The sequence below is a fragment of the Rutilus rutilus genome (genome assembly GCF_951802725.1).
Source record: "Rutilus rutilus genome assembly, chromosome: 18".
In the NCBI taxonomy this organism is placed as follows: Eukaryota; Metazoa; Chordata; class Actinopteri; order Cypriniformes; family Leuciscidae; genus Rutilus; species Rutilus rutilus.
Window position 1 is genome coordinate 30,510,864 of NC_140231.1, and position 19,393 is coordinate 30,530,256.

The 19,393-nt window shown below is 41.2% G+C and overlaps 2 protein-coding genes and 1 long non-coding RNA gene across 3 annotated transcripts; 1 reads left to right on the plus strand and 2 right to left on the minus strand.

The window, feature by feature from the left end:
- Positions 1–1,122: 1,122 nt before the first annotated feature.
- LOC311277198 (dnaJ homolog subfamily B member 5) lies at positions 1,123–4,849 on the minus strand. The gene is made up of 4 exons (XM_084387414.1): positions 4,677–4,849; positions 3,673–3,919; positions 2,944–3,443; positions 1,123–1,787 (listed from the first exon to the last, which is right to left on the minus strand). Exons 1-4 carry the CDS (start codon positions 4,836–4,838, stop codon positions 1,554–1,556), a joined length of 1,143 nt encoding a protein of 380 aa, XP_084243540.1. The 5' UTR covers positions 4,839–4,849; the 3' UTR covers positions 1,123–1,553.
- Positions 4,850–6,174: 1,325 nt separating this feature from the next.
- On the plus strand, positions 6,175–7,430 carry LOC311277201. The gene is made up of 3 exons (XR_014625181.1): positions 6,175–6,321; positions 6,917–6,984; positions 7,331–7,430. It is a non-coding gene; the product is annotated as an uncharacterized lncRNA (long non-coding RNA).
- Positions 7,431–8,252: 822 nt separating this feature from the next.
- thbs4b (thrombospondin 4b) lies at positions 8,253–18,597 on the minus strand. Its single transcript, XM_084387415.1, has 22 exons — positions 18,312–18,597; positions 16,409–16,606; positions 14,564–14,847; positions 14,341–14,443; positions 14,015–14,097; positions 13,865–13,916; positions 13,104–13,255; positions 12,359–12,496; positions 12,024–12,101; positions 11,773–11,925; positions 11,586–11,690; positions 11,374–11,481; positions 11,075–11,234; positions 10,821–10,939; positions 10,680–10,732; positions 10,375–10,568; positions 9,912–10,090; positions 9,783–9,831; positions 9,500–9,696; positions 9,255–9,427; positions 9,016–9,155; positions 8,253–8,741 (listed from the first exon to the last, which is right to left on the minus strand). The coding sequence occupies exons 1-22, from the start codon at positions 18,385–18,387 to the stop codon at positions 8,683–8,685; spliced, it is 2,853 nt and encodes a 950-aa protein (XP_084243541.1). The 5' UTR covers positions 18,388–18,597; the 3' UTR covers positions 8,253–8,682.
- Positions 18,598–19,393: the final 796 nt, after the last annotated feature.

Below are 19,393 nucleotides of genomic sequence, written 5' to 3' on the forward strand. Positions count from 1 at the left end.
CCAGGATATCCCTGTACTTGGCCGCATTCATCTTTCCCTCGATTGCAACCAGTCGTCCTGTCCCTGCAGCTGAAAAACACCCCCACAGCATGATGCTGCCACCACCATGCTTCACTGTTGAGACTGTATTAGACAGGTGATGAGCAGTGCCTGGTTTTCTCCACACATGCCGCTTAGAATTAAGGCCAAAAAGTTCTATCTTGGTCTCATCAGACCAGAGAATCTTATTTATCACCATCTTGGAGTCCTTCAGGTGTGCTTTCATGTGTCTTGCACTGAGGAGAGGCTTCCGTCGGGCCACTCTGCCATAAAGCCCCGACTGGTGGATGGCTGCAGTGATGGTTGACTTACTACAACTTTCTCCCATCTCCCGACTGCATCTCTGGAGCTCAGCCACAGTGATCTTTGGGTTCTTCTTTACCTCTCTCACCAAGGCTCTTCTCCCCCGATAGCTCAGTTTGGCCGGACGGCCAGCTCTAGGAAGGGTTCTGGTCGTCCCAAACGTCTTCCATTTAAGGATTATGGAGGCCACTGTGCTCTTAGGAACCTTAAGTGCAGCAGAATTTTTTTTGTAACCTTGGCCAGATCTGTGCCTTGCCACAATTACGTCTCTGAGCTCTTCAGGCAGTTCCTTTGACCTCATGATTCTCATTTGCTCTGACACGCACTGTGAGCTGTAAGGTCTTATATAGACAGGTGTGTGGCTTTCCTAATCAAGTCCAATCAATATAATCAAACACAGCTGGACTCAAATGAAGGTGTAGAACCATCTCAAGGATGATCAGAAGAAATGGACAGCACCTGAGTTAAATATATGAGTGTCACAGCAAATGGTCTGAATACTTAGGACCATGTGATATTTCAGTTTTTCTTTTTTAATAAATGTGCAAAAATGTCAACAATTCTGTGTTTTTCTGTCAATATGGGGTGCTGTGTGTACAATAATGAGGAAAAAAAATGAACTTAAATGATTTTAGCAAATGGCTGCAATATAACAAAGAGTGAAAAATTTAAGGGGGTCTGAATACTTTCCGTACCCACTGTATGTAATATATTGCATGCATGCATTCATCTTCTATTTTGAGTACTTAACCCATTAAAGACCACAACACCAAATGCCAGTCATTTCAATAATAAAACTTTATTTCTGCTTACAAAACATGCGTTCATCTTACATGCCAGGCAATACCTTAAAGTCACATTTTCTCTGTATAATTTTTACAAATAATTCATTGGAACATGACACAGGAATCTCTCATAGAGACTAAATCACTGACAGTTCTGTACATGAGTACAAGGTCGTCATGGTTAAAGAAGTATGCTAACACTTCAGAGTAGCACCTATGCTCTTCAGTCAGAGGAGTGTAGGTGTGTGTTCAGTGTGTGTTTTCCTCAAACACCTCATCTTTGTACCAATCACACTTACGCAGGTATGACATACCCATGTGTAATATGTTTGTGCGAGCATCCCATCTCACACTTAAGTGTGTGTGTGTGTGCCTCACAGAGACAAACAGCTGACGTTAAGTCCATCACTGAAATTAGTGTGTTAGTTAACACTGTCCCAAGCTGTGCTTGATGATCTCCTTGCTGCTTGGAGGAATGCGATCTGGGAAAACCACTTGGAATTCCACCAGTAGGTCGCCGCGCTGGGCGGGGTTTTTCGCTCTGGGAAGCCCCTCCCCTATGAGCCTTCTCAATGAGCCGGGCTTGATTACATCACTGCATGGGAGGGGCTTCATCTGTCCATCAAGCGTAGGAACGTTAACCGTGCACCCACATAGAGCCTGGAGGAGAACAAAGAAAGAGAAGCGTTAAGCATTGTGTCACTGGACCTTCTTTGAAATAAAGGTCTATATCGATCCTCCTAGGTAGGATCTGTTATATCACACACTGCAGAAGAGATAACACCCCTCTGGCATATGTTGTGAGGTCTAATCCACTTGTCTATATATGATACTTTTATATAATGCGAGTATGAACGCGGGCGGAATATAGGCCAGACAGATTGAACATTACTGTTACGCAACGGCAGAGAAGAGCCGCTAATCGCTCTCATTTCTCAATGGTGCTCCAGTCTGCGGGGGACGAGAGGTGTGCGTGGGAAGAGAAAGATGAAGTGGATGTGGAAAATGAGAGAGGCAGAGAGCAAACGAGGGCGAGAGGTTTGGTGTGGAAAGTAAGAATGGAAAGAATGAAACATCCGGTGCTAAATCTGATATCTAGAGAGCAGGATTGCCGATTTAATGACCACTTCTGTTGATAATTTGACAATTAATTGGCCAATTTTCGGCCATTTTAAGATTATTGGCATCAAGTGATCAATGTCCGCTTGGCTGTTAGCTTACAGTGTCTGTTCTTTAAGTGTCAATGGACTTTTCAAGGGATAATAAACGATGATTTGCTTTTTTTTATGTACATATCACCATTATGTCGGCCAATCAGGCACAGTTATCAATGATGATAACCGCAGAATATGTCAATTAAATGGCCCTTTTAAAATTATCGGCATCAAATGATCAATGTTCGCAGAAGCGTCTAAAAGTGTCAGTTCCAGTTCCAGTTCCAACGGATAATTAATCATTTCTATTGTTTAAGTATAATTATGTAAAATAAGTGTAAATTTCATTCAAATTTTCTGTCGTATTTATACATCCTCATTATATCAGCCACCCTGCTCTCTAGATGCATGAGGGCGTAAAGGCAAAATCCAATCCACTGCTAGAGAGGAGCGAATGACAGAATGTGTGTGAGACGATGCTGAGAGGCGAGGAGGAGGTGTGCGAGATGGGAGGGTGAGTGTGTGAGAGTGTGTGCGCTGAGGCTGCGGGGGAGTGATGCTAAATTTAGACTCGGCTCTCTGCAGAGGCTTATTGAGTACCAGCGACTGCGAGGGAACATTTCGTACTGCCACGCACACGTACACACACATACACATCTCACCTCTCGCAGCGTGATGGTGGTGGTGTACACAACATGCGAGCCGTCTCGTCTGAAATGGGCGTGCTTCTTCTCCTTAACGACGAAGGCCAGGTCGTTTGGGGCGTGGCCGAGCATCTGATGGCCCTCCTTGGGGAAGGTGATCCTGGTGCCCTCCTTCCATCCCTTCTTCACCTCCACGTCGAACACGCGCTCTTCCGGTCTCAACGTGTGTTTGTCCGTCTGCCGGAGGCGGGTCACCTTCACACGCTTCGTCACGCCCAGCAAAATGTCCTCCAATGACACGAGGAGATCGTGAACCTCGGCCACGCCCGGTGGCTTTAGCCCGCCCTTGTTACGGCTGAGGTGGGGAAGGGGGTTCCTCATGAACGGGTTAAACAGGTCGTCATCCGAGTCGACTTCAAAGTTGAAGAACATGTGCCAGGAGTGGGCGTCGGCTTTTGAGGTGCTGTGGGAGGAGTCGCTTTTGTTTCCAGCTGGAGCCACACCCCCTTTGGTCAAACCTGGAGGAAGATGAAAAGCTTTTATTAGTGTGCATGTCATCAAATCTTATCTGTTTTTGGAAGGGGTTCATTCTCCGGTTAATAAAGTATGGATAAATAATTGATCAGTCAGTGTGATGAGTGTGTGAATCAGTTTAGCTGAGGTTGTTGGAACCCACTGAACTCATCTAAAATGAGTGTGAGTTTTGACATGCAAGTGCACACATTTGTGATTGCAAATTATTCTCACCTTGCTGATCATAGATGCTGCGTTTCTCTGGGTCGGTCAGAACATCGTGGGCTTGTGCGATCTGTTTGAATTTGTCCTCTGCGTCTGCTTCTGGGTTCTTGTCTGGGTGGTAACGCAGCGCCAGACGCTTGTACGCCCGTCTGATCTCCTCCTCATTAGAGTCACTTGACACACCGAGCACAGAGTAGTAATCCACACACTGTGGTGAGGACGGGGGGCTAGACACCTCGGGTTCCTCACGCGGCTCCTACAGGCACACACACATAGACAGATGGCAGGAGTTTAGAGTATGCTCATTTCTAGTTCTCCTTGGTTCACATACACAAGGTGATTCCAAATAAAAAGATGAAGGTCAGTGGTTTAGCAGGGATTCAAGCACCATAGACAATGAAGGGAGTCCCCCTAATATTCAGAGACGATGATTTTTTTTTTTTTTTCAATGACCAAATCTTCAGTTCTTTTTGTGAATATTGCACAAATAGGCAGAAAATAACCTTCAACTTTTTCAACACAAAATTTTTTATGGTTTAAAACTATCAAAAAAAAAACATACATTATTTTATGTAGCAAAAGCATTGTATTTTGACTCCAAGTACAAAATAATAATTCTATATTCTCCACTATAAAGTGGGACACAAATGCACAGATTTTTTTAAATGTCTCTCAATTCTCTATTATTTAATGTACATTCAAAGTTTTTGGGTGTATATTATATAGTTATATATAACAAATTATACATCTATACATGTCTATATTCCCCACTATATAACACTGAGTGTTTATTACATAGAAGAGAAAACAGAGGTATATATAAAAAACATCCTCTATATTCTCCAATATATAAATATATACATTCATAATATATTGTAGGGAATATAGATGTGCATTAATATGCCTCTGTATTCTCCATTATGTAATACCCCCAAGGTTTGGGGTGTATATTATATAGTGGATAATATAGATGCATGCATATTTGATTTAAATATAAATGTGCAGGATCTCACCTCTGGGGTCCATCCCTCCTCTCCGTGGATCACTTTCACTTTGCACTTGACATTCTTGTGTTTGACGCCGAACTGAGTCCAGATGAGAACCATGATGCTGATGCTGTTGCTGCCGGTGAGTGTGAGCCGAGCGTGTGACTGCTTGAGCTGTGTCTGCTGCATCTCCCGCCGGTCTCCTCGAGCTTTTATACCCGAGCTCTACTCACGGCGCCCACGCTGCGTGACCGAGCTTCCCCGAGCACGCCCATTCTCCGCGTACACGAGAGGGAATACCGCGTGCCCACCAATCCACGCTCGGCTCTGCTGCGGAATCAGATGAGCATCACGCGGATGTGGCAGCCCACCTCTCCATGTGGAGCCGCGTTTCCGGAATTCACAATGAGTCTCATCCCTCCCTCCCTCTCTCTCTCTCCATCCTTCCATCCTAAATTGGTCTCCTGTTACAAACTGTTCTTTTGGATTGACGGGCAGCATTTGGGGTTGAAAGTAGTGGATGACAATGGATTTTGTTTTTTTGCACAGCATGGTAGTGAAAAGTCTTTATATAAAAGGTGGGAATGATAGCAAATGAACACGAAAAAAAAATATGCATATTATATATTTTTAAATAAATAAATGCAAAGTCGAGTTTGCAAATAAGCACCTCCACCTGAGACGTGCAACTTTTTAATAAATGTTCTATTTTATTTTAACCTTAACCCTTTATTTTCACTTGCTCACCTGTTTTTATAATTGCCATTGTGTTAGAAGAGAGCGTTCAACAGAAAATGTCACTGTCTGACAGAGTTGTTCAGTTTATAGTGCTAAATTAGCATTTTCGAAATAAGGCTATATATATAGGATGTTTAATGGATTACTAATAAAGTTAGAAAATGTCGATGGTGGTTACTGCCCTGTGTTTTATATATCTTATATAGCCTATTGTCCTCTGAAGATCTGTGCTTGAATGTCAGCTTTATTAAAATGTCAAATCATGTTTGATGCTTTGAGCAAGCAATAAAGGCTTATTAGCTATAATTTTTCATAAACACGCTCTCTCTCACACATACAATTCAGTGTCCCTTTGTGTCAAAGTGCAATTAAAACGGATGGAAAAATACAGCCAGAACCGCTTCACCCACACATGCAATTACAGGCAATTAACGTGTGATTGTCAAGGCTGGTGCATGGCTTGTGTACCAATAGTTCTTTGTGCTCGTCACGGGGACAGTTCAATGTTCCCATCTCTGCGCAGGAATAAAAATGTCCCCGCGCATTCACGATCGAGAGCGCGTTCACAAACTGTATTCGGCGTTCATGTATTAAAGAGGAGCCTTGGGGAATGTCGCATTACGCAACGTATGAGCAGGTGAATTGGCTAGCATTCCTCGGTACATAAATGGCCATATTTCCTCAGACGTTACGCGTTCAGCCAATCACAGACGAACGATGCTTCAGGATTCCCGCTGGTACCGGAATATTGGACAAATTTGGTGTAGATGTCCCTGTTAGAAACGTCAGAGAATCTCTAAGCCAGATTTCGTCCATTTTGGAAAAATGAGGTTGCGCAGGAAACCCGAGCTGAGTGGTGTGAATGACACCTCGAAATCTGTCATTATAGACCGACCGGACATTTCCGTTATGTCTCGACTCTCGAAAGATGAATGTGAGTCCAGGCGTGTGAGATCGCCGTGAAAATGTTTCTGAGGAAACCGGGAACATTGTGCTAGTGCGGTGTCGAGGACAACCAGGGAACATTGCGCTTCTGCTATGTATCCTAAAGCTCTGCAGGAGGTCATATGAAGTCGTGATCTCGTGCTTTTAATAATAACTCTCGCTCGTGACCAGTGGAAACCCAACTGTGCCGCGTAATCTTCGCGCCCTCATAGTGGCGAAGTCTGTTTTTCGCGCGCTCTGGACGAATGGCCGTTATTAACGTCGACTTAATGACTCCTATATTATTTCCCGGCTAAATTAGAACCCATCTATCCAACAAGATCCGAGCGATTGAGGGATGTACAGTTAGTTAATTGTTGTTTCGTCGATTTTTAACTGATTAAGCGTTCTTCAATGACCCTTATAATAAGCACAGATTAGCTTTACACCTAACAAGTACTAGATTTTGACATTTTGTGAAGAAAATTTGCTTGTTTTTAGCCTGTTGCTATGTGGTTTCCATCACAAATCAAAACAACCTATCCCAAAATTATTCATTAAGGTCTTGTCTAGCTGGGATATTTACCAATTTTATCGTCCTCTAGGTGAAAATCATACATCTGATCGCTTGGAATAGTAATAGCATCTCTCCTCAATAAGATACCAAATTAAGGTAGGATATTCATGTTTGTTAATGATTTACATGTTTAGAAAAAAACACTAACCCTAAGTATGAACACTTGTAAAACTAGTTACTAATTAAAAATACAAAATCCAATGTACCATGTTTTTTGGACACTACCATGGAAATATCATGCTATTCTTCAAAGTACCTTAAAGGGACAGGAAAATACAATGGTAGGCTATATATAATGCTACCATCGCCATACCAATAATACTACAGTACCTTTTTACTAGTGGAATAGTAAAAGAATCACATAAGCCTATACAATTTTAGAAAGTATTTACCACCCTATACTCTTTCTGTCTAACCTTTTCCTCGTTTTTTCATATTGTAGGAGAAGCTATGTGTTGCAGGGGAGTGATATTCACAGGTTCGGTTCTTCCTACACCATCTTCTCCTTCTGCGCTCACTTTTTCTCCCTCAGTAAAGGTTACGGAGGTGATTCATAATGAGTAAAGTGGCATTTGACAGCACCTCTCACTTCAGATCCATCTCTCAAGTCAGATTCATTTGGTTGTGTAATTATTTTCATAATCAACTGCTTTGTTAATGAATTTAACCAAGATTGGTTGACAGACTGTGTGACAGACAGAGTGATTGTCTGAAAAATATTAATATTCAGACGCGTAACAGACATGAGGCAAGGCGGAGAAGAGAGAACACAGTAATGAGAACTGACTGTTCTAGCAATAGTCAGTGAATGTAAAGGCCATACTGCCATCTGCTGACCATGTTGTTTAAATGTTCTGAACAGTCTAAGCTTTTTTTCCCACCTTCAAACTCTCTAATAAAACAGCTTCCACATAAGGAGGAATGTGAACGGAGGCAAGAACTGCTGAGGTTAGCATGAGCTAAGAGCAAAAACAGCAGGAGAGACTCTTTACTCTCGCAGTTAACTCACTCTGGCAATAATGCTGCAGAGCAAACAGCCTCTAATGTGAACAAACTAACTTAAATTCTCATCAAACATAAGCTCTGGTCCAAACCCTAGTGAGCTGCCGGCCAAAACAGCATTTTAAAGCATAATAGGCATGCTCCTGATGTTCCAAAAGGTAGGAAACACAATTAAAGATACCTTTTAGCTACAGTCAAGTATCCCGATTCCAAATCAGAAGGTTTCATTTAGGATGTTACCTTTGAATACAGCTGGCTAGCTCTCTAACAACAGAGATGTTGTCTCTGGGCCACAGAACATACAAATCTTAGTCAGATGGAAGAACAGTAGTCATACATTGGACAGATTGACATAAAATGTTGTCGCATATTTTGAATAGATTCTTTTATTGGTACCAGACATGAATGTGACACTCCAAGTTTAGGTTTACTTATCTTTTATCGTAATATGTGTCATCCGTTCTTGTAAATGTTCAATGAATGTGATGCAAATCTACTTGCATTCTAGGCATGTAGCTGAGATTTATAAATTGTAACTGACTGATAACAGGAAATAATAACGTCCATCTCATCTAAATGTCATATGATCTAGCTAATTTGCTAAAGATTTTTGACCTAATAAACAGTAAAAAAATTAGTTGATTTAAAAAAAAAATGGCATACACATTGTGTATACACGTATCCCAATTCTACACACACACATTGTGTACAAATGTGTTTCACACTTTCAGAGACACACATAGGACTGTGTGTAATGGTGTGTTAGTATAAACATAGCATGAAGGGAATTATTTACAGGGGGTCCATGCCATGTTGTGTACTGAACTCCTGGAAGTCCTCTGGAATGGTGTCTGCAAAAGAGATGATGGTAAAATACTATATGATAATTGCGTAGGCTCTGTAATAAGTTTTGAGCATATGGTGTGAGTTTATACTTGCTTGTATATACACTACCATTCAAACGTTTGAAATGTTATAATTATATATAAACACATTTAATGAGTTTAATGCATGCTTGCTGAGTTAAAGTATTCATTTCTTTGTTTTAATTACTTTATTTGAACAGTTATGGATATGTTTATGCTTGTTCCAACTTCAGTGTATAACATATGTTTGTGTTCTCACCATTGCAGCGGTACTTCAAGTTTGACCAGATGATGTTCTCCTGAGAGAAGCAGAACACTCCCAGTCTTCCTCCTCTCATAGTGGTATCAATTGTCACCCCAGAATCTGCCACCAGCTCTGTACCCTCATAGAAACGAACCCTAAAAACACACATACAATCATCTTGTTTTTTAACACTTTTCTTTCTCATTTGCTAGCTTGGCTTCAATTTTGAGTCACCTGAATTTTGATTAGCTCACCTGATGTATCCGACTTGTGGGCGGTGTTGCAGGTACCAGCGGTATGACACCTTATCCTTCCAGCCAACGTTCCTTGGATCCTTCCACAGGAGACGCACCTGATCATTAGTGTCGCCTGTATGCCAGAGAGAGTTCCTCAAATGCTCACCTGGACCAGACTTGGACTTCACTGCCTGAGAGCGAGAGATAAAGATTAGTTTCTCACACATTTAGAGATCATATATATTGAAATTGAGCTGATCAACCTTCAGCTGAATGCCAGGTTCAGCTACGGCTCTGAACGGCGTGGCCTGCCAGTACGTCTGCTCCGTTTGCTTCCACATCACCACATAGAAACTGGAAGAGTCCTGGTATCCAAAGATGAAGCCGGCATAGTCGTCGTCAGTCACCGTATTCACGTGGAACGTTCCCTCGAAGTCAACGCCACTGAATGCAGTGTAACCTGGTCGGCGGAGAGGGGAATGGTGTCATTCGTGTAAATAATCAAATATATCATTAATCATGATGGAAAAACATGCATCCACTCACCAACAGCGAGGCCTGGATCACTGTTCATGGTCTGGACAATCTCCATTCCCTTTGCAGCAAGGCAAAGAATTTGTCAGAATTGTATGTCTCAAACACAATACATAAAATTCTATGTATCTTTTGCTATACCTGGTTAAGAACCACCCAGTTGGGGTCAATCTGAGCATCACCCTCTGGGTCCAGCACAACTGTCTGATAGGCTCTGAAGTCTGTCAGCGTGATCTCTGCATTTTCTGGACAGTTATCGATCCGGTCGATTACCTTGTCCTGGTCAAAGTCTGATTCGCATATGTCGCCTACTCCATCATCTGTAGAAATGAACAGGTGAGTGAGGGATGATTGTAATACGATTTCTGTATGTTCACTGCATTAAGTACAATACTTTCTGTGAATAATGGGATCATTTGCTGCCTGTTGCTTACACATGAAGACTTGGAATATAGTGCAAAGTCGTACGTCAACTACTTTTATAAATCTTGACAGGCACTGTTAATTTTTTGTTTTTGTTTTATGTACATTCTGGGTGAGTCGGTGATCACAGAATAATGTACAGTGCATGCTGTGTCTATGTAAGTATTAGTGGTGTACTCACTGTTGTCATCTATCTGGTCAGGGTTGGGCACTAACCGACAGTTATCTGGTCCAGGAGGCAGTGAGTCGGGAATACCGTCATTATCATCATCATCATCACATTCATCTCCAAGTCCGTCTTTATCCGTGTCTAGTTGGGAGCTATTAATTACCAGCGGGCAGTTGTCCTTGCTATCTTGGTGACCATCGCCATCACTGAAGATACAAAAAATGATAATGCATCATTTTGGTGTAACAATGAAGAACCTGATATGCAAAGGAAACCATGTTGCATCTCTGTTGCATGAATGATGGACTTTTTCACACCTATCTTGATTTGTGTCGCAAGAGTCTCCAACAAGATCATTGTCAATGTCAGACTGGGGAAAAGAGGATTGAATGTAAGTATTAAGAAAAAAAGAACAGAACAGTATATGAGGAATATTTGGCTGTCTGTGAATAATGTACCTGATTTGGATTTGGGATGTCAGGACAGCTATCGCACGCATCTCCCACACCGTCCCCGTCACGATCCAGCTGATCACGATTTTTCACTCGCTGGCAGTTATCCAGGAAGTTTTTGATCCCTGATTATCAATAAAATCAGACACCACAAATGGGAATGACTCAGTACCAAAAAGGACCAGTCTTTTATTGGAACCAAATCATCAAGACTTTTAGATGTACTTCACTGTGTGTGTATGTATATGGGTATCTCTTACCATCTCCATCCATGTCGTCATCGCATGCATCTCCGAGGCCATCAGAATCGGTGTCTCTCTGGTCTGGGTTATCCACTCGGATACAGTTGTCACATGCGTCACCATGACTGTCCTTATCACTGTTCAGCTGATTTACATTTGGCTTCAACCAGCAGTTATCCTAAAATCCATACATATACACAGGAACAAAGTGTACTTAATAACCAGATTTTAAAGGAATAATTAGTGTGAGATTCTGCAATGCATTAACATATAAACAACCACGGCATGAATGTGTGTGTAAATGTTTGTGTGTTTACCTGCTCATTCAGTATTCCATCTCCATCTGCATCTGGGTCGCATGCATCGCCTTTCCCATCGCCATCTGCGTCCTCTTGTCCCGAGTTTGGAACGGTAACACAGTTATCCTGGTGTTGAGGACAAAATATGAATCATCTCTCCCAGAGTCAGGCAAGTGATGTCACCAGAGCCCTAAGCAAGTCAATATCGATTGCATTGTTGCCATAATTACCTTTCTGCAGGTTGGGTCGCGGCAGCGCAGTTTCTCATCAGGGTACCCGTCAATGTCAGTGTCTTTACCGCAGAGATAACCATTTCCAGCCCATCCAATGCCACACTATAGTAAACACACACACTCTTAGCATTTGCCCTTGATCATAATGCCTTTTTCATATGTGTAAATGTGTGTTTCAAAGTACCTGGCATGTAATGGTGCCATCTCTCTCCTCTATGCACTGTGCATTAGGGTCGCACGGGTTCTGTAGGCGGTTTGCACAGCTTTTCTCTGGCTTGCAACCTCTGATCTGGTCCCCTGTAAATCCGGTCTTACATCGGCCACAATGATATGATCCCTACACATGACACATATAACACTTTAAGGTGCTAGTCTTTGTGACATATGATGGCACTTTGCATCATAGAAATGCATTATGAACATGTCGGTTCTCACCACAGAGTTCACACAGATGGAGTTGGCGGTGCATCCTCCATTATCTGGTCCTTTACACTCATCGATATCATCACACACCTAAAGAAAATGTAGGAATTAGGAAATGCACACATACCCAATCATACACTAAACACCCTTTTGCTCGTCACTCAGGCTGTGCATCAAAATATCAGTGGTAAATGGTCCTTTTTTTTTAAATGTCTGAACTTATGCGTTACAACATATGACGTGCACACTGTGGCGCTGGGGGATTGCTTTATCTTTACACTTCATTTTACATAGAAATTGAATGCATTAGGGAACATTGCATTAGCCCCAATACATCAGTGACATACCTGCTTGTGTGTTTGTGCATAGGTCACACCAACACCCTCCAATGGTTTGCCAGTGAATCCAAGAGGACATGCCTCACAGCGGAACCCTGGAGCCATGTTCACACACCTCACACCAGGGAAGCAGGGGTTGAATTGGCACTGCAAAAGACACAAAAATGCATGGCAATGTCATGCAATCAAACAAGATTAGTGCTTCGACATATGAGGCAGCTGCGCTTAGGCTGACCTGAGTTTGAATTCTGGCTCATGGTCCTTTCCCCTCCCATTGTTAACCTGTCTAACTTTATACTGTCCTATTAAAATGAAGGTGAAAAAGTCCATAAATGTAACTTCAAACAAAAGTCTTAATTTAAGTTTCATTAATGTTTTCCTTTGATTAAATAGACCATTCTTAGACTCTCTTGAGACTTTAAAGAAAGTCTGAATCAGTTATTTTTCTTACCTCAATGTGCCTGGACAGGTCAACTTAAACAACTATAAGGTGTAACTTAAAACTAAAAGTGAGTGGCCATGTATTCATTAATTTCTGTTTCAAACTTTTGAGGTCTGAAAGTTGCAGTATGTTTTTAGTACATCAAAAACTTTTTATTTCAGTAGATCAACATATAAAATCCCACACTACTCAAGCTTGCATCGCTACAAAATTGTATTTATTTTGGTCAATCGACTTTCCTCAGGCTATTTTAGAAGATCATGAAAAATGTAATTTGTCATGAGATGACCCTTTAAATAAATAGGCATATACCTCATCAACGTCGTCACAGCTGTATCCATCTCCAGTGTATCCATCAGGGCATGGACCGCACTCCACCCCTTCGTCTGTTTCTATGCACATATCATCACGGAAACACACTCCAGGAGTGCATTTTGATTTCACCACTTCCGTTCCGCCAAGACCTAACATTAATCAATAATATTTAGCATATGTGACCCTGGATCACAAAACCAGTCTTAAGTCGCACGGGTATATTTGTGGCAATAGCCAACAATACATTGTATGGGTCAAAATTATCGATTTTTCTTTTATGCCAAAAATCATTAGGATGTTAAGTAAAGATCATGTTCCGTGAAGATATTTTGTAAATTTCCTACTGTAAATATATATAACATTTATTTTTGTGAGTGAATGCAGCAAAATCGTGAACATAACTGGAGAACTTTAAAGGTGATTTTCTCAATTTTTGATTTTTTTTTTGCACCCTCAGATTCCAGATTTTCAAATAGTTGTATCTCTGACAAATATTGTCCTATCCTAACAAACCATACATCAATTGGAAGCTTATTTATTCAACTTTCAGATAATGTATAAATGTAAATTTAAAAAAATTGACCCATAATGACTGGTTGGTTTTGTGGTCTAGGGTCACATATATGGTGTGGTTTGAAGCATTCATATGCCTGTAACAGAACACTCCCATGATTTAAATATATATTGTTTGGGTCTCTTATCTGAATATCTGCACCAACAAACTCGATATCATGCTCGTGCTCAATGTAATGTCTTACCACAGGCCTGGCACTCAGAGATGGTGTTTCTGAGGAAAGATGTTTCCTTCACCTGTAAATATACGAAATCTGGGTCATATGTAATGGATGGTGGAAATTAAGAACATTAAACAAAGGGGTACAAAAGGAAAATGGGCAGAAAGGTTTTACCTGCTGAATGAGTACATCTTTCAGCTCATTAATGACCTTTGTGAGCTCCAGCATCTGATTCGTAAGCTGTTTCGTGTTAAGCCCTTTATAAACAAAACAAAAAACGCTTTTTAAATTTTAGCAGACATATATTTCACTCTATTTATTTATCTTATCTTTTGTAATCTATTCCCCAAAGGTGCACTCAGATTTATGCTGATATTGTGTCTTGGATGGGAAAAGTTTGCTAACCACCAATAACACCCTAAAATTGTGGTGGCAGATTTTTGCACATGAGTTTCGGACCACTCGTGTTTTCTTCAGAAATGTAAAAATCGAGTTGTTACCTAAAGTCTGTACGGAGTCGCTCTGATGAGTGTGGCAGTCCTGCAGCGATGCAACATTTTCCATTGAATCACCGTATGCCAGTTTGAGCTCCTCCAACTGCTCCTGCCAATCAGATCAGAAGGAGCACAATGGTGAGTTTATGTTAGTGTATTAGTGCATGCATCAAAACCCTTCAAATATATCTCAGCATGTGAGTGTGTAACTGTTTATGATGTTGCATACTTGTGCTTTCCCCTGCATAGTTTTTAACTCCACTCCTTGGTGATTGTTTAGGCCATTAAACACAGCTGGTAAATCTCTCAGCGTCTCCACCAGCCTGCAGTCCAGGTGCAGCTCCACCCCGGGCACCGGTAACACCCCCTGGCCGTGCGGGAAGCCCCCTGGGTGGCCCACCTCCAGTCCCTTCAGATGGAAGAGCAGTCGATGCTTCTCGCCATCAGCCAGTTTCAAGTTGTTAAAGGTGACAGTACTCATCCTACCATCTCTGCGCAGGTACCGTAAAGTAGCTGCAGAGAGAGAAAGTGTTTATCCATTTGCACATTTCTGTAATTTCTGCTTGTCTTTAGAGCTTAAAACTTTATTTTTCCAAGTTAAAGGCAGGGTAGGTGATTTGTTCCAGAAGCATCTTTTGTTATGCTGGTTGAAAGTCTCTTCACATCCTGATAGCAATCACTAAGTTAAGTGGTCTAAATGTATTTATATGTATATATATCGTCTGCCTCGTAGGACCATAAAATGTTCGTCCAGTCATTGCATACGGTCCGAATGCAAAGATACGATGTCCTACATACCTGTCTACGCTCCCTACTCGCACAGACATCACACGTCATCAGTGCGTTTCATGCTATGCAGAATTAGACAGACGTCAGTCACCGAGCAGCACAACCGAAACAGCAGACGCCTTGTACAGTTCCTCATAAACCAAAACAACGAGCTTATGCTGCGTTCACACCATAACTACTGTAATTTGGAAGAGGTGGAAAACTGTGACATTCGTGACTCGAATTTATACATTTTAATGGCAACACTAGCCGCGTTTCCATTACCCTTCAAATTGCGCAAATTGAAAATACGCCCAATGGAAACACGTCAATTTCGCAAAAACTCCCATTTATCGCAAAAAAGTTTTTACGCTCGCATGAGGTGCTTTTTCAGGCAATTCGAAAAAGAAATATTTCGCAAAACTGCAATGGAAACTGTTTTTGCGCATTTACAGGTCAGCTGACGTAGATGACGCGGTGTGTTTGGACAGAATACGAGATAGAGTTCTTTATTAAATTCATATAAGACAAAAGAATTACAGGAATAGTGGATTCTAAACCCTCAAATAAATGCCACAATCAAGACCTCGAAGCAGAAATGAGGGAGAAACACCCAGAAACACCTCATATGTGCCGCTCTCAAGTATAATAAGGGTCGTTCCTTACCATTAATGATTGGAAAACACACACACATCTCCTTCAATTATTAATAATGGCTAGTGCAGTGGCTGGGATATAGTACATAAACCTACCAACGTCCGTTGCCATGGTTTTTGGAATGATTTTACTTATCGCGAGAGAAAAAAAAGAAGTTTTAGTCGCATAACATCGGTTAATGGAAACGCCATCATTTCGCAATAGTTTTTTGTCGACATTTAGAAAAAATTGCAAAAGTTTTGCTCAAATCTGTAATGGAAACGCGCCTACTATCAACACCGAAATGAATCTGCAGCAGTCAGGTGGCACAGGTCAGTGCTCTTTAAGTTATTTTTTGTTCATTATTGTATTGTTATGAGCTTTGAGACATGAGGTAGTTTAACGCCGTTTCTCATGTTGCTTTTGTTTGCTCTCCTCTTGTGTTCGTTTGTGTTTTTTCGTTTTTTCGTTTGTCCAAGGCGTAGCTTTGGAAAGGCGCTCTGGAGGGTAGGATCTTATGCTTTCAAAGCTAGCTTGCTATTGCTGGCCTCTCTGAAAATTGCCTACTCTACTTTTAAAGTCAGCTGCAAATTTTCATAGTGAACGCAAATGAAGCCCACACAGGAAATCACAAGCTTGAACAGGTATGGTACTGCCAAAGTTCACGTACCTTTGTTGAGTTTTCCGAGCACAGAGAACTCAAAGTACTTGCTGTTGTCTTGTGGATTGTACAGGCTGAATATGGTGTTTCCGGTTCTAGGCTGGAGACGAAACGTTGTGAGAATAAAGAGCTCTGTTACTCCCTGCTCCGCCAAACCTCCGTGCAGGAGATCCGGTAGACAGTCCGGTGACGTTAAGAGGTTATACACTGCGGGGGAAATGTTATTTAAATGTTACATAAGTGTTAATGAAACACAAAACTCACAAACATGTAATTGTTCCTCAGGCTAATGCATGCTGGGAGTGATGCCCAGGCCTTTTTAGGTTGATGTCATTTCTGTTAGACGGTAAATACTGTTGCTGTTTAGTTAGTCGGTTGCATGTTGCTAAACAAATGTTTAAGGATTTGTAGTTCTTTGAAGTTTGTAAATGGCAATAATTACTTGTTTTTTATACATAACACAACTCAGCTGTAACAAGTCTAATGGCATTTAAATGCATTCAAATTTTGAATGTTTTGGCATTGTGAATGGGAAAATGGTGTGTGTCTGAATGCTGAAACCCAGACCATATCTAACATGCTTGCTGAGTGACACAATTTGGTGAGAACCATTTGAAAAAGATAATTTCACTTGATCGAAATGTGTTCGGTTGGGTTCCAGAATAAGCAGAAAAGGCTTGAATTTCAGATTAAAATCTTGAGTTTATAAACAGAAAGTCCTGTAACTGAAGCAACTGGTTTTAGTTTGTATAATTGAGATTGACAGGGATCAAATTGGACCTTATCCATTGAAAATTTTCAGTGGAAAACTTCATGGAAACCAGGTGAACGAACAGCCGTTGTGGTGTCACTGCCGGATGTCAAATACAGATGTTGGTTGTTATGGCGATGGAAACGTGCCATTGGCTAAACAGGCAAATGTAATGTTGTATGAAAAAATGTTAATGACTCAAGAATGACGTCTTTTCCAATGTTTTAACCGAAAAAGATTGTCTGACTCTCATTTCCATGCCTTAGCAATCATCACTAATCATCAACTAAGTATATTCCCACAAAAACCGAGGCAATTGCTGTTTATCTTCACTTTCTAATGAGGAATACATTTTCCTCATTTCAAAGAGCTGTTTGTTGCTCAAAAGCATCATTTCTGTTCATAAATGGTGTGCTGAAATATTTACATGCTGGTCGTGATTGTCAACATGTGTGATTTGGCTTTATGTATTATTTGTCATTTTAATGTTCAAACATTCTCTAAGTCATATGTCTTGATGTAAATATTACATTGACATTTAAAAGGGTAATGTTTATATCCTCATTAGGTGGAAGTACTCAGTGTTTGTGTGTGTGTGTGTGTGTGTGTGTGTGTGTTTTCTTTAAGTATTATGTGTCCGCCTTTCAGATTCAATAAAATAATGCAATCTCATCCTTGCTGCAAAAGACATTATGACTTCTATAGCCCAGAATGAACTACCGTTCTCTTTCTCTTTTCTCTCTCTCTCTCTCTCTCTCTCACTCACTCACACACACACACACACACACACACACACTTACTTAAACTCTCTCATACTCAGGCAATGACCAAAAAACTAAATTAGAGCCTGATGCTTTGTGATAAACGCATCCACATTGAAAGAGGATCAAAGTAAATAGAAAAATAAAATTACAAATGTGAGGAAAATGAAGAAACCAGCCTTTACGGAAGAAATCAGACCCTTTTAGAGTGAGATTTAAGGCTCAGCATGAAATTTTACACAATTGTCAAAGAAAAAGAGCAAGAGTGTGAAAACAAGTACAGAAAAATGTTATTCTAAAAGAACTTAAATAGTCATATTATTAGTTAAAGCAGGCAACTTAACTAATGATGAATTAAAGAAACATTTGAACCTATTAAGGAAACTTTATGTGTACTCACCGGTTGATTCTGCGCTTGCTGAGCTGAGAGTCAACATCAGAGAAACAGCCGTGAGGAGATGAATTGTGCCGGCCATCCTTTACCACAACCTTCTGCCACCCCACAGAAGGAGTGTGTGTGTGAGAGAGAAGTCTTATGAGCTGATCGTTGAGTCCTTCGTGTCTTTTGGCTACGAGTGTGTGTTTTATAGAGAAAGTCTGTGTGTGATTGAGTAGGACACAGGAGTGAGGGACAGAAGAAAAGAGCTAGGTCGGTCTGCATTCGGGTTTTAATGATGTGTGTGTGTGTGTTGAAACAGGCTGTCTATCAACTCACAGCAGCTGTGGTGGGCGGAGTCATGAGTCTAACAGACGCCCCCATGCTGAGTGGGCGGAGCAACGAGTGGTGTCGTATAATTGGTGGGCCTGGCTTGCATCTGACGTCTTATTGGTACCTTTTATGAGGTTCCATTTGTTCCACATCCTTCTCTCCGTCCTCCTTTTCCCTCCGTCCGTTCTAACTTTCTCAGGTTTTCACATATTTTCCTGTCATTTTGACTGGCAGGTGCCGTAAAATACGTCTGCCGGGGTGGATCTCTGGGGAATTGTTTATAGATAACTGGATGGAGAGTTGCTAATGTTCCGTGAAGGTCTGATTCTTGCGCAATGGATTCTGTAATAAAAAAATAAATAAAAAAGTCAGATAAATATGTGAAGCACATACACTGGTAACAGCCGTTTAATGATACAGGAGTAATGATCTCATCTCTCATCTCAATGGTAGTTTAATAACATTCACAGTAGCACTTTACAAAAGGCAAAGAAGCATCTAAGACTGTGAGTTGTACATATGTTGTTGTGTGTATCCTTTATTAGGCATATACTAAGTCATGCATCAAAATGGCCACATACACACTGCAACTCCTAAAAAAAATACCTAACAACGCCCCAGCAACTACCTACCCAAAACTTCCCAGCAACCTCCCACAATGTTCCAGCAATCATCCACAAAATCACCAGCATCCACCTAGCAACCTCCCACAACGCCCCGGCAACCACCTAGCAACCACTTAGCAACTACCCAAAACACCCCAGCAATGCCAT

Excerpts from the sequence above, each read along its gene's own strand:
- LOC311277198 (XM_084387414.1), bottom strand. The coding sequence starts at position 4,838 with ATGCAGCAGACACAGCTCAAGCAGTCACACGCTCGGCTCACACTCACC. Across the intron at positions 3,444-3,672 it reads CAGCATCTATGATCAGCAAG|GTTTGACCAAAGGGGGTGTG; the intron begins GTGAGAATAATT and ends ATCTTCCTCCAG. Across the intron at positions 1,788-2,943 it reads CCACCATCACGCTGCGAGAG|GCTCTATGTGGGTGCACGGT; the intron begins GTGAGATGTGTA and ends GTTCTCCTCCAG.
- thbs4b (XM_084387415.1), bottom strand. The coding sequence starts at position 18,387 with ATGGCCGGCACAATTCATCTCCTCACGGCTGTTTCTCTGATGTTGACT. Across the intron at positions 13,256-13,864 it reads CTCTGAGTGCCAGGCCTGTG|GTCTTGGCGGAACGGAAGTG; the intron begins GTAAGACATTAC and ends GATTAATGTTAG. Across the intron at positions 11,691-11,772 it reads ATGGCACCATTACATGCCAG|TGTGGCATTGGATGGGCTGG; the intron begins GTACTTTGAAAC and ends TGTTTACTATAG.